Source organism: Dipodomys merriami, unplaced genomic scaffold (assembly GCF_024711535.1).
Source record: "Dipodomys merriami isolate MVZ:Mamm:240054 unplaced genomic scaffold, mDipMer1.0.p SCAF_19, whole genome shotgun sequence".
In the NCBI taxonomy this organism is placed as follows: domain Eukaryota; kingdom Metazoa; phylum Chordata; class Mammalia; order Rodentia; family Heteromyidae; genus Dipodomys; species Dipodomys merriami.
Window position 1 is genome coordinate 29,232,465 of NW_027203270.1, and position 13,340 is coordinate 29,245,804.

Genomic DNA, 13,340 nt, shown 5'->3' on the forward strand with positions numbered 1-13,340 from the left:
AGATAAAAGTCTCATAGGCTTTCCTGGCTTTGAACCATGATCTTCAGACTCAGACTCCTGAGGTAGTTAGGATTAAAGGCATGAGCCACAGGTACCTGGCTTCTAGCCCTGATTTTTGCTTGTTATTTTCAAGTTTGGGGCTTGCTTTCTGCCCAGGTATGTTCCCGGGCACAACCCACCCAGGTGAAGCTTCCTGGTAGCTAGGGTAGCAGATTCAGGCCACTATGACTAGCTCTTTGTTTAGAGGAGTCTCTTGAATTTTTTTTCCTTCTTCTTAGAATGGTTTCAGACCTCAATCCCAACCATCTCAGCTGCCCAAGTAGCTAGGGTTACAGATGTGAGCCTCCAGCATCCAGCAAAATTTTACCTTTGAGATTCTTAGGTTGGGCAATGGTCTATATTTCTTTTTTCTTTTCTTTTCTTTTTTTTTTTGGGGGGGGTCCGGTCCTGGGGCCTGAACTCTGGGCCTGGGCACTGTCCCTCAGCTCTTCAGCTCAAGGCTAGTACTCTACTACTTGAGCCACAGCGCCTCTTCCGGCTTTTTTCTTTTTGCTTATGTGGTGCTGAGGAATCGAACCTAGGGCCTCATGCATGCAAGGCAAGCGCTCTACCACTGAGCCACCTTCCCAGCCCAATGGTCTATATTTCTCTAAGCCTCAATTCCTTTATTTCTGATATGGAGTTGAAAACACCCTTTTCTATAGGGCTGGTAAAAAGATTAAATAGAGACCATGGGTAAAGAGTAGGCAGGAATCTAAGTTGGGGCAGAGTCTTGTTTAGTTTAAGTGGGGGCCTGAATACCCAAGAGCTGGGCTCCCAAAGACTTGAAAAGTAGTGCCCTGCAGATGAGGGGAAGTTACCCCTATCCGCTCTGACCCCCTCCTCTGCACAGGGACTGTTGCCTCTCATGCCCATCCTGGGCAGGCAGCCAGGCAGGGAGCTGGACAGGTGCCCACTGGGTGTTCAGAGGCTAAAAGATGGGCACCATCCAGTTGGCAGAGGGAAAGGCAGCTGGCCCAAGAGGGAACAAGTCAGGGTGCCGACTGCTGGGGTCGTGTGCCCAGGCGGTGTGTTGTGTTGTCTGGTACATAGCTCTTGGCTGCCCTCCGGAGCTGTCCAGCTGGAACTCGCAACGGCCCCTCCTCCAGTCCTGGCTCTGTCACCTGAGTTACTGAAGCTGGACATTGATCTGTAAGGGGTATCTGGGACCTTGCCCCTAACTGGGCATGTGGCTGGTTTAGAGGCAGGCCTGGAGGCGGGAAGGAAGGCAGGAGAGCCCAGATTAAGGCAGCCACTGGGTAGATCAAGAAGTGGGGAAACCGGTTTGTCATTTGGGCCACTTGGGGTGGGGTCTCCTCTCCTGGGCTCTCTGTGTGCCTGCCACTCTATCCTGTGGCCTTAATCCAAGATATATGTATTGTGCGGGTCTGAACTGACTTTAGGAATGCCAGGAGTAAGCAAAGGAAGCAGGGGGCTCAGCCCACCCTCTCCTTCCCAAGAGAGTCTGGAGAGAGAAGGGACTTGCCAGAAAACCGGAGCAACAGAAGGATGGAGCAGTCTGAGTTGCCCAAAGAGGGGTCAGCGTACACCTGGGTTGGAGCGAGAGAACTTGGAGAAGCCCACAGGTAAGCCAACCACAGTGGACCAGGAAGGGGTGGGGCAGAGCCGAGCTCTTTGCTCTGCGGGCTGTAGTGGAAGTAGCAATGGCGATGCCAAATACTGCATGCAAAGGCTAAGAGCCAGTAGCTCCGGCCTGTAATCCTAACTACACAAGAAGCTGAGAACTGAGGATCCCAGTTTGAAGCCAGCCTGGACCGGAAAGTCCACGAGATTCCTATCTCCAATTAACCACTAAGTGGGAAGTGGAGCTGTGGCTGAAGTGGTAGAGTGCTAGCCTTGAATACAAAAGCTAAGGGTCAGTTCTCAGGCCCTGAGTTCAAGCCCCAGGACCAGCAAACACACACAAAGGGTCTGGGAGTGTTTTACTTTTGTTGTGGAGGAGGGGAGGGGTCTCACTTGACAGAGGAGCAGAGTCCCCTCACTCCAGAACATGCTGCTGTGAAGCAGGGCTACAACCCCAAAGTGGGGGCTAGGAGGCTGTCCAGCAGGGAGCGCCCAGGAGGCGGGTCCCTCCCGAGGAGCTGGGGCTGAGGAGTGGGGAGGGCCCGGAGGTGAGGGACGTGCCCACCGTGGCAGAGAATGGTCCCGACTCTCGCGGGCCTCTACAACCATCCTTGCCTTCAGAGGTCACCTTGGCTGAAGAGTGCCCCCCTCCCTTTTCCACGATCTTGCAACCTGTCCCACACCTTCCGTCCTGCCCCGCCTCCCCACTAGTGCTTTTCCATGCCCGGACTTGGAGCCCCTGGGGTCCCCCACCCGCGAGCTGACCCGCTCCCTCCCTTGGCAGGTGCTCCCTCAGTGGCCAGTCCTGGGTCAATGTATTTGTCTCTATTGTGGCTGGAGGATGGCTTGCGGTGGGGGGGGTGGAGCAGGTGGAGTGGGGAGGGGAGCGTGAGCGCGCCCCGCACCCCTGCTCCGGCGGCGCGCTGCGGGATCCCGCGGTGCAGCTCGGAGGGCGCGTGAAGGCGCGGTGCCCCTTCCCCCTCCCCCGCTCCCCCGCCACCCCCGGCGGCCCTTTGTACCATCCGGCCACCGCCGAGTGCGCGCGCCGCGCGCTCCCGCCCGCAGTGACACACCCGCGCCGGCCGCGCGCGCGCTCCGCTCTCTCTCTCCCTCTCTCTCTCTCTCTCTCTCACACACACACACTCGCTCTCGCACACTCGGTGACACGCCCGCGCGCGCGCGCGCACCCACACGCCCGGTACCGGCGCCCTCCCAGCTGGTCCACCCCGGCGGGGCCCGCGCCCCCGGCCCGCCCGCCTGGCACCGCGCCCCGGGGCTGGGGCCGAGCGAGGAGCCCGCGAGGCGGCGAGAGGGAGAGCGCCAGGCAGGCAGGCAGGCCGGCCCGGGGCCCCCGCCCCCCCGCGCCCCCGCCCGATGGGGAACGCTCCGTCCCAAGGCATGTCCCTGTCTCTCTCCTCCCTAATGTGCCTCCATGCTTAAGTGGAAGGTATTTCTGTTTTCTTTGTGTGTTTTCCCCTCGGCCGGGGGCGGGGGCGGCGGCCGGACCCGGGAGGCGGCGGCCCGCGGGGCGAGGGATGCTCGGGCCGCAGGTGTACGGGGCGAGGTGGGGGTGGGGGTGGGGACCACGGATCACTACTCGCCGGGCTGGGGAGGATCCCTTCGGGAGAGTGTTGGGACCCGACAGGGGGTCAGGGGTTGGCGAGGCTGGAGACCGGGCGGATCGGGCCTGGCGGTGCCGGGGGGGGGGGGCGGGGGGGGAGGGAGGGGGGCCTGAGGGGTTGAAATGCTGAGGGGCTTGTGTGGAGGAGGGGTGGGAGAGGAAGAGGAGAGATGGGGGAGGGGAGGGGTCCATCAGCCGAGCAGGCCGGGGGAGGTTGGAGGGGGGATGGGAAGAGGATGGAGAAGTGAAGAGCAACACCCCCCCACACCCCTCACCCCAGCCCCAGCATGGGGTGCAGGCGCTGGGCCGACGGCGGTGGGCCCTGGACCAGCCCCCTCCTCAGGAAAGGAAGGGGCTCGGTGTATTCTGGGGTTGGCTGTGTTACCAGGATACAAGCCTGTATTCCACACCCCACCCCTGGCACCTCGAGGCCCTAGCCCTGGAGACCTCTGAGCCTCAGCAGCAGTCGCAGAAACTGGGGACCTGCTCCCCGCTCGGCTGGAGGGTAGAGAGGGCCCTCAAGAGGGAGGGGCTGGGGGAGGGGCTATTGGTTCTTAAACCCTCCCTCTGGAGAGGCCAGAGGGCAGGGGAGGGCGCCCCCAGCTGGGGAGGGCTTTCTGGGTGAATGAGGAGGTAGGGACTGTGGAGGGATAGGGGGAGGGCTGAGGGCCAGAGGGCGGGGCTGGGGAGGGGACTCGCTCTGCTCCCCCCTCTCCACGCACCCCCCCTCCCCTGCTACGTCAGAAGCTCCCGGGCCAGCACCGAGTCCTGTCGGTGGGGGCAGCAGGATGCTGGTGGCAGCAGAGGGGGCCGGCCGGGTGCCTCCGCAGCTTGGCTGGCAGGGCCCGGCGGGGCGTGTGCGGCTGCTGGTACGCGCCCCCCGCCCCAGGCCTCCCCATGCAGCCCTGGCAGTGCCTCCGGCGCTTTGCCCTGGCCTGGTGGGAGAGGACCGCGGAGGGCCGTGCCCGCTCTCCCAGGGAGGAGGCTGGACCGAGGGACGCTGGGGGCCGAGGGGAGCCAGGTGAGCCGGATCAGCGGTGTTGGACAAGGAGGGGAGCCTGGTTTGGCTGTTCAGCCCCTTTCTTCAACATACTGCAAGGCGAGGAGGTCCTGCAGAGCCCCCAACTTTGAAGACAGTGGGTTCCTCCAGCTGGGAGTTCATGGCTGAAGCCCTACAAAATGAGAGATGTACTAGCTTCAGTCTGGGAGAAAGGCAAAGAAAGTGGGGGGGGGGGAAAGGAGGAGGGAGTTGGAGGAAGCTGAGCAGACTTCAGATCTGTGGGTCTAAATGTTCTTTTGGGTGGGTTGTGAAGACTTTTGAGGGGTGGTGGTTAAGGTATCTTCTTCCCAAATGTGGGTATCTTGGTTTGGGTGACCTTGAGCCATCTGCTTTGCTGCCTAACTCTGTGCCTCAGTTTCTCCCATTCCTTTCCCTATCCCTCTAGCTGGTCTTTAAAAATTGATGATGCATTTGATGGAGACTCAGTGTGAAAATGTGCGGCTGTCATCCCTGGTGGCAGCTGGGATGGTGGCGGTTTCTGGCATGGTTTTGTGTGTATGTATGTATGTGGGGGCAGTTGTGTTTGGGGGGTTTCACCCGTGCTGGTTGGATTGGGGCTACCCTGAGTAAGGGTCAGGGGCTGCATTCACATTGAAAGAAGTGTTCCAGGCAGGCTGAGAGTTGTCCAGGGAGGTTTTGCAGGTGACTTTGTGTAGAAGCAAGGGATGGGAATGAAGGCTCTAAGTAGAAGGGGAGGGGGCTCCCAGAATAAGATGCCCCCCCCAAAATCCCCACCCAGACTGCCTGGCACCCAGGCACCATTGGCAGCAAGTGCAAAGGCTTTGCCCTGGCTTGCTGCCACCCTGCCTTGGGGACAAGAGGGTCTTTGTCCAGTGCCCCCCTCTAAACCTGCTCCTTCCGCCTTTTCCATGATGACTGCTTCTCTGTGATGACCCTCGGGGTTGGGATGGAGATGTGATGGGTTCCCCCTTCTGGCTTCTACTGTGGAAGAAGCAACTGGGGTCTCAGACAGGGAGGGTACCTTTCTAAGGAAAGAGCCCTCTGGAGGGCTCTCCATTTCAGGCTTTTACTTATTATTCTGCTTGTCTAATGCAGGGGGTCTGGGTCTTCATGGCCTGATTTCTGCATGGCTCTAAGATTCTTAAAGATGTATAGAAGACCTGCCAGGGCACTGGACCTCTTTAATGCTGTCTCTCTGTCTCTTTGGCCAGGGACCCACCCTAGAAAAAGGGTTTAATTAGAACCATTGATTCCTTCTTTAGCTGCGGGCATTGATCTCAACGGTGTGGTCAGAGGCTGGGGAGGGAGGAGTGGGAGAGCATGACTGCTGTTCTGCCCAGTGCCAGCCTTAGCATTCTCTGCCAAACCCCTGATTTGGAAGTGAGGAGAAAGGACTGGGTTCTTTGAAGTAAGTACCTGGTCTATTTAGCTCCCCATCCCCACCCAGGTTAAATCTTGGGGAAAGAAGGGAGGTAGGGTTGAAGATTTGAACTGTGGGACCTGTGTTTGGGGTTAGAAGATGGACAGTTCCAAGTGTTTCTCCTCTGCATAGTGGGCTAGGGGGTACAGGAAAAGGGATTGAGAGGGGAGTCAGGAGGAATGGAGGGGCCCGTGAGTGCCTGAGCAGGTAGAATTAGGGAAGGATCCAGGACTGGCCATAAAAGCTTCTCTTTCGAGGAATCCCAAGCACTTGTCTTCTCCAAGTCCTGGCAAGGAGATCTGTTCTTCTTTCATTTATGTCTTCCAGGCCCAGAGAGGGACAGAGGCTGTCTCTAGATGTCCCTCAGGCCCAGGTCTGGTGGGTAAGCTTGGCTCCTGACCTGGTATCCCATGCCTGTGCATGAGGTGTTAGGGATGAGGTTCCTGGCAGCCGAGGCTTGGTCCCCAGGGCTGGAGGGGGTGGGGATAGGTCGCACCCCAGCCCATGGTGCCTGCAGTGGGAGGGCTGGTGCAGGTGCAGCTTCAATGAGGCACTCAGCCGCTCTTTGAAGAATCTCTTGCTGGCTTCCCAGGGCCCATTTGAGCAAAGATAATAAAAATCTGGCCGTCAGCGGGTTTGAGGGCTGCACTGGCTTCCCCTTCTTTCATTCCAGGCTCTAAAAAGCAGAGATGAAGGCTTTGGATTTGGCTGGGAAGCAGTGCCTGCTTGCCCCGAGGGAGAGAGGAGGGAAGGGAGGGAAGCAGGAAGGGAGGATGGGTTTCCTGGCAGGCAGGGTAGCTGCTGGGGAGGTGGGCAGAGGGGGAGAGGCATTGTCCCCAACTCCTGCAGCTAGCCTGGCACCTTATTGTCAGGTCTCCTATCTCCATATCTGGAGTCCACACTGTCCTCCAGGTTTCCTCTGTGCACTCCTGACCCCACATTCCTCTCTGGGCCTCTCAGACTTTCCCACCATCTCCCCAATCCATCAGTCTCCTCCTTATTTCCTTTCCCTCTCTGCCCCCATTTCCACCACTCTGCCCTTCATATGTTCTTTCTCTCCCTACTCCCCTGCCTCCCTGTCAACCTTCTTTAGTCTCCCCCTTTCTCCCTCTGGCTGCCCCTCCCATCTGTCTGTCTTCTTTTCCTTTTCCTAGCAGCGGTCTTGCTTTCTAGGACTGTCTGGAAGGTTGAAATCCAAAGAGGGGGAGGGAGGTGTGTGCTCAGAAAGCAGCCGCAGCCTCAGAAGGGATGGGTCTGGGCTGGCTATTATGGTCTGTCAGGTGCCATAGTTATTAGAGTCCAAGCAGTAGGGGGATGTTGTGCGTTTAGGGGTGTGTGTGTGTGTGTGTGTGTGTGTGTGTGTGTGTGTGTGTGCATGCATGCGTGTGTGATTGTGGTGAGGGCGCCAGCCCCTCCCCGCAGCAGCACCTTGTCCTGACATTGGGCTCTTCCTCTCTTGCCTCAGACACTTCAGGTATCCTGCTAGCTTGCTTCCATTTCCAGAGCAGATATCGATTTACCCAGTGCTAGCCCCAAGCCCCTTTGTACCCTTGGAATTTCAAGTTTCCTGCTGCCCATGCTCACTGTTTCTTTGCAGACTGCCTCCTGCTCTGAGGAGAGGGGAGAAGGGAGAATGGAAAAGGAATCCAGGTTCCATCCATCTCCCAACCCCTGGCCTCTGATAGGCTGGGTGGGAGCCCCAGTCAGGCCTTGGGCTCCTTTTGCCCTGTTGTAACATCCCCCTCCCCCAGAAGAAAGACATGACCATCACAGAAAGAGTGCTGGACTGAATCAGGAAACCTCCTTCAGACCCAGCCTCAGTGCCCAGGTGTCTGTGTGACCTTGAGCAAGTCCCTTCCCAGTGCAGGCCTCTCTCCTCACCTGTGAAATGAGGGGGTGTGAGCTGATTCTCCAAGGTGTCTCCTGATATTCCAGTGATGTTGTGTCTCTCTTCTGGGTGACTTGCATATGCTTTGCATATATTAATAGTGCCTGCTCGAAGGGGGAGGGCACCACCCACACTGAGCCCAGAGCCCCACCCACTGTTCCAACTCCCCTTGCCCATTGGCCCAGGCTCCCACTGTCCCAGTTTCCCAGAAGGGGGAAGCTGAGCATTCCCTGGGCAGGTGGGTCTGGCCTGGTATCCCAGCTTTGCAGAAGCAGGATGGTGGAATGGCCTTTGTGGAGGGAATTCTGAAGGTCCAAATAGGAATCCAAGTGCCACAGTCTCAACCACACTCCCAGGCAGGGGCACTCTAGATTCCAGGAGCTTTACCAGGTCCCCTTCATTCAGTGCCCTCCACCCCAGCCTCAGTCCCACCTTATTTCTTCCATCCACATGGGGCATGGCTGGGGTAAAATTGGGTAGCCTGGAGAAGATAGTGTGAGACCATTGACTAATGATGAAAACCTCTGAAGGAAGAAATTTTTAAAAATCCTCTAAATCATAAACTCACCAAGGAGAATTGGACCAGAGAGAACACAGCCAGGGTGGTCAAGATTCTGCTTAATCTTAGGGAAGGACTGCCATAGCTAGCGGATTTTTTTTTTTTCTTTTTTGCTGGCTATGGGGCTTGAACTCAGGGAACTACACACTGTCCCTGAGCTTCTGTGCTCAAGGCTAGCACTTTGCCACTTGAACCACAGCTCCATTTTTTGTCTTTTTTTTGGTGGTTAACTGGAGATAAGAACTCAAGAACTTTCTTGCCTAGGTTACCTTCAAACCTTGGTCCTCAGATCTCAACCTCCTGAGTAGGTAGGATTACAGGGGTGAGCCACTGGCCCCCGACTCTGGGTTCATTTCTTATCATGGAGTAATGGTAAAGAATAAATGAAATACCAGATAAAAAATATCCAGCACTGCCCCTGGTACTTAATAATAAATGGTACTAGAGAGAGACTCAGAGACTTCTGGCTGAGCTTGGGACTCAGGATTTGGCAGCATGATTTCCTAGAAGAGCTGTTTCTTCCAGGCTCAGGCTACGGTCCTCTGTCTTGCCCTTTGTGCCCCACACATGCAGGGACTCAGAATTAGCCATACTGGTATACCCTGCCTTTATCCTTTCATATGAGAGAGTGAGCAAACAGAGGGTTTGGAGGCTGGAAGCCTGCTTTTCTCTGCATAGGACAGCTTGAGAGGAAACAGGCCCACGCTGCAGCAGGAGGAGTCAAGGTTAGATGGGAAGAAAAGTTGTCCTGTGCATGAAGGTTTGCCACATCAAAAATAGGTGCATGAGCACAAGTGGGCTAGTGTGATACTTGGTGGCATGGGGCTGGTCAATATGACCTTCCAAGGTAACCTTTGCACATCCTGAAGAATGTGACCATTGTCATTGGCTGAGTGCAGGAGTCTAAGATGGGGAGGGGTCCAGAGAGAGTAGAGAACAGAAGGGACTGGGAAGTTACTGTTCCATTCTCCAGGGCAGAGAGGTAAGATGCAGTGCTAGAGCTTGTTTACACTGTTATCAGGTGGTCTGTCTCCCCTGATGTTGCGTGACCTTGGCAATTTCATTATCCTCTCTGGCCTTCAGTGTCTTTCGTACAAGTAAAGTGGGACTAGAGGGTCTTTATGTTCCCTTCCACCAGCTGTCATTTCTTCTCCCCAGAGATAGTTAAGGTCTTGCCACAGGAATAATGGAAATTAAGGTCAAGACAATATTAGGTGCTATGTGTGGTTGTATGTACACACACACACACACACACACCAGAGAGTCTTACAAATACTCCTCCTGTTTCAAAAGCATGCCTTGCCCCAGCTGTCCTTTGGGCTAGGGGATGAATTCAGGAGTGTCTACAGGATCTGGATGTACTACAAACTCCCTGTTTTCTTCCCACCCTGGCAAAACTGACTTTGCCACACTTCACCCCATCCAAAAACTATGATCCAGTCCATGTTTTCTCTCACAAAGCCCATCCACTTCTACCCTACCACTCAGCCGGGTTCCAGTACTTGCCAGCCAGCAGGCTTGGTTGCATGTATGTCCTGGACTGGAGTAGTTTGAGCCTGGAAAGGATGTTTCCATCCTCACCTCCACCAGCCATCCTCTCTCCAGTCCTCTGGTGTCCCTCAGTTCTGGCCATAGCATAGGTGGGGTATGCCATACCCAAAGGCTCACAAAAGGGCCCCAGACTCAGAGGCCTCAGGGCCCAAAGCCTCCACAGAAAGACCCTAGCTAGAATTAACTGTTTGTGGAGAGCCTGGGAGGGAGATGCGTTCTGTGGTCTCCCCCATCCCAGGGTGCCTGATCATTGCAGAGACAGCAGCATCTCCTGTGTCACCCCCAGCACCAGCAGCTGCCTCTTTGGGGAAGAATTAATGATTCCAGCTATCAGGGAAGGCATTTTGAGCAGCCCTTACAGACACAGCTTTGTTCATTCGCATCCTCTCCTGGGCCCCTCCTCCATTTTGTCCTTAGTCTCTTACAGGTTAGGCCTCTACAGAAAAGATTGACATAGATCCTCACTCTGTCAACTGTCAGGCTTTTTGGGCCTCCCCAGCTTAGATCTTCTGGTAGTCAAACATGAAGGGGCTTTTGAGGAGCTCAGGAAATTTTGGACCTCCTCTACTGAGCCTGACAGCTCTTCCTTTCCTCATTTGGCAGTCCAGAGTCAGAAACATCTGCCCCTCACCCATCCTGGAAGACTCCTTCTGATTGGATGAGGCAGAATCCTGCAGGCCAACTGTTTGCCTTGTTTGATACTCTTAGTAGGAATCAACAAATGAGAAAATTTGATTGAGCTTGTGCTGGTGGCTCACAACTATAATCCTAACTACTCAGGTAGTTGAGATGGGAGAATCTTGGTTTGGAGCTAGCCAAGTAGACAAATTAATCTCCAGTTAACCAGCAAAAAGCCAGAACTGAAAGTGTGACTCACGTGATAGAAAGCCAGCCATGAGTCAAAAAGCCAAGCAAGAGCCCAAGGCCAGGAGTTTAATCCCTAGTACTAGCACACCCAGACACAGATACATACACAGACACACACAAACACACCCCCACCACCACACACACACCAAGGTTGCTATAATACTATCAACAGTACATTCACTAACCTTACATTACAGCACATTTATCTTTATGGAACTTATTTTCATTTTTATGTTTTTGCTGGTCTTGGGACTTGAACTTAGGGCCTGGGCACTGTCCTTGAGCTTCTTTTGCTCAAGGCTAGAGCTCTACCATTTGAGCTACAGCTCCATTTCTGGCTTTCTGGTAGTTTATTAGAGATAAGAGTCTCACAGATTTTCCTGCCTGGCCTGGCTCAGAACCATGATTCTCAGATTTTAGATTCCTGAATAGTTAAGATTATAGGGATGAGTGAACTCTGGGCCTGGGTGCTGTCCCTCAGCTCTTCAGCTCAAGGCTAGCATGCTACCATTTGAGCCACAGAGCCACTTCCAGTTTTCTGTTGGTTAATTGGAGATAAGAGTCTCATGGACATTCCTGCCTGGGCTTGAACCGTGATCCTCAGATCTCAGCCTTGTGAGTAGCTAGGATTACAGGCATGAGCTACTGGCACCTGGCAGCCCAGCTTTTAGAATTTAATTAATTTGTTTGTTTGTTTGTTTTGGGTCCAGTCATAGGGCCTGAACTCTGGGCCTCAGTGCTGTCCCTCAGCTCTTCAACTCAAGGCTAGCACTTTACCACTTGAGCCACAGCGCCACTTCCGGCTTTTTTCTTTTTGCTTATGTGGTGTTGAGGAATTGAACCCAGGGCCTCAGGCATGCAAGGCAAGCGCTCTACCACTGAGCCACCTTCCCAGCTCTTAAAATTTAATTAATTTATTTAAATTATGACTGGTATCATGCTGGTGGCTCAAGCCTATAACCCTAGCTACCCAGGAGGCTGAGATCTGTGGATCACATTTGAAGCTAGGCTGGGTGGGAAACCATGAGATTCTTGTCTCCAATTAGCAGCAAAAGAACAAATGGAGCTGTGGCTCAAGTGGTAGAGCATCAGCCTTGAGCAAAAAAGGTAAGGGACAGTGTCCAGGCCCTGAGTTCAAGCCCTAGAACTGGCAACAATGGAAACAAAACAAAAAGGACTGAAGAGCATATGCCTGTAATGGCAGTTACTTAGGAAGCAACCTTAGGAAGCTGAGGCAGGTGGATGACTTGAACCCAAAGGTTCTAGGCTAGCCTGGGCAATATAGTGTGAACCCCCATCTCAAAAGGATGATGTAGTGAACGAAGCAAAAGAAACAATTGTAAATGAGGCCAATCATCTAGTTCACTTTAATCCTCCCACCAATAATTTCATGTAATGTTTTCTCTCTGCATTGAATACTGTGAGGTTTTTTTTGTTTTTGTTGTTGTTGTTGTTTTTTTTTTTTTGTCGGTTGTGGGGCCTGAACTCTGGGCCTGGTCGCTGTCCCTCAGCTCTTCAGCTGTAGACCAGCGCTCTACCACTTGAGCCTCAGCCTCACTTCCGGCTTTTTCTGCTTATGTGGTGCTGAGGAATTGAACCGAGGGCCTCATGCATGCAAGGCAAGCACTCTACCACTGAGTCACCTTCTCAGACCGAGGGTTTTTTTTTGTTTTTTTTTGTCGCGGTGGTGGGTCTTGAATTCTGGGCCTGGGTGCTGTCCCTGAGCTCTTCAGCTCAAGGAGAGCGCTCTATCACTTGAGCCACAGCGCCACTTCCAGTGTTCTGGTGGTTAATTGGAGATAAGAGTCTAAAGGACTTTCCTGCCTGGACTGGCTTTGAACCGAGATTCTCAGATCTCAGTCTCCTGAATCACTAGGATTACAGGCCTGAGGTACCTGTGCCTGGCTTATTGTGAGGTTTTGTTGTTTATTTCTGGGGTTCAAACTCAGGGACTTGAACATGTTAGACAAATATCTTACCACTGAGCTACATCATCAACCATATATAGTTATTTGAGCCACAGCACCACTTCCAGTTCTTTTCTATGATTAATTGGAGATAAGAGTCTTATGGACTTTCCTTCCTGGGCTGGCTTCAAACTGCTATCCTTAGACCTCAGCCTCCTTAGTAGCTACGATTACAGGCATGAGCTACCAGTGCCTGGCAGCTCATTTTATTTGTTTTCTTTTATAGTGTTACTTGGGATCAAACCCAGGGCCTTACATGCTAAGCAAGTATTCTACCCCTGAGCTACACCCTGAGCCTTTTAGCTCTTTTTTTCTGTAGGCTATCAGAATCTAGAAAAACAGATAGGTATTATTTTTGCCAGTGGAGATTCCTTGAAACTTGGTCTGCTGTGTGACATAGATAGCCATATATTATATTTCTGCTTATTTATTTATTTATTATTTTATTTTATTTTTTGCCAGTCCTGAGGCTTGAGCTCAGGGCCTGGGTGCTGTCCCTGAGCTTCTCTGTGCTCAAGACTAGTATTCTACCACTTAAGCCACAGCGCCATTTCAGGCCTTTTCTGTTTATATGGTACTGAGGAATCAAACCCAGGGCTTCATGCATAGTAGGCAAGCACTGTACCACTAAGCCACATTCCCAGCCCCAGTGTACTACTATACCTAATATCAGTACTTCACAAACATTTTCAGAAAAATTGAAGGGAAGGATTATTTCTCAATTCATTACATTAAGTTCATCATTATGTGAAAAGTTTACAGAAACATCAAAAGAACAGAAAACTTTTGTGACAATATCTTTTCTGAATTCTCCTGAATGTAG

The 13,340-nt window shown here is 53.4% G+C and overlaps 1 protein-coding gene across 4 annotated transcripts in view; it reads left to right on the forward strand.

The window, feature by feature from the left end:
• The first annotated feature begins 4,090 nt into the window (after window positions 1-4,090).
• Srcin1 (SRC kinase signaling inhibitor 1) overlaps window positions 4,091-13,340 on the forward strand; it is a 70,949-nt gene continuing 61,699 nt past the window's right edge. Inside the window, exon 1 of one of the 4 annotated variants that reach the window (XM_070028190.1) lies at window positions 4,091-4,265. In XM_070028190.1, the coding sequence (XP_069884291.1) occupies window positions 4,142-4,265 (124 nt within the window). In that variant the 5' untranslated portion in view covers window positions 4,091-4,141. The remainder of the gene's footprint in view (window positions 4,266-13,340) is intronic. The other 3 variants (XM_070028192.1, XM_070028193.1, XM_070028194.1) reach the window with 3 other exon arrangements.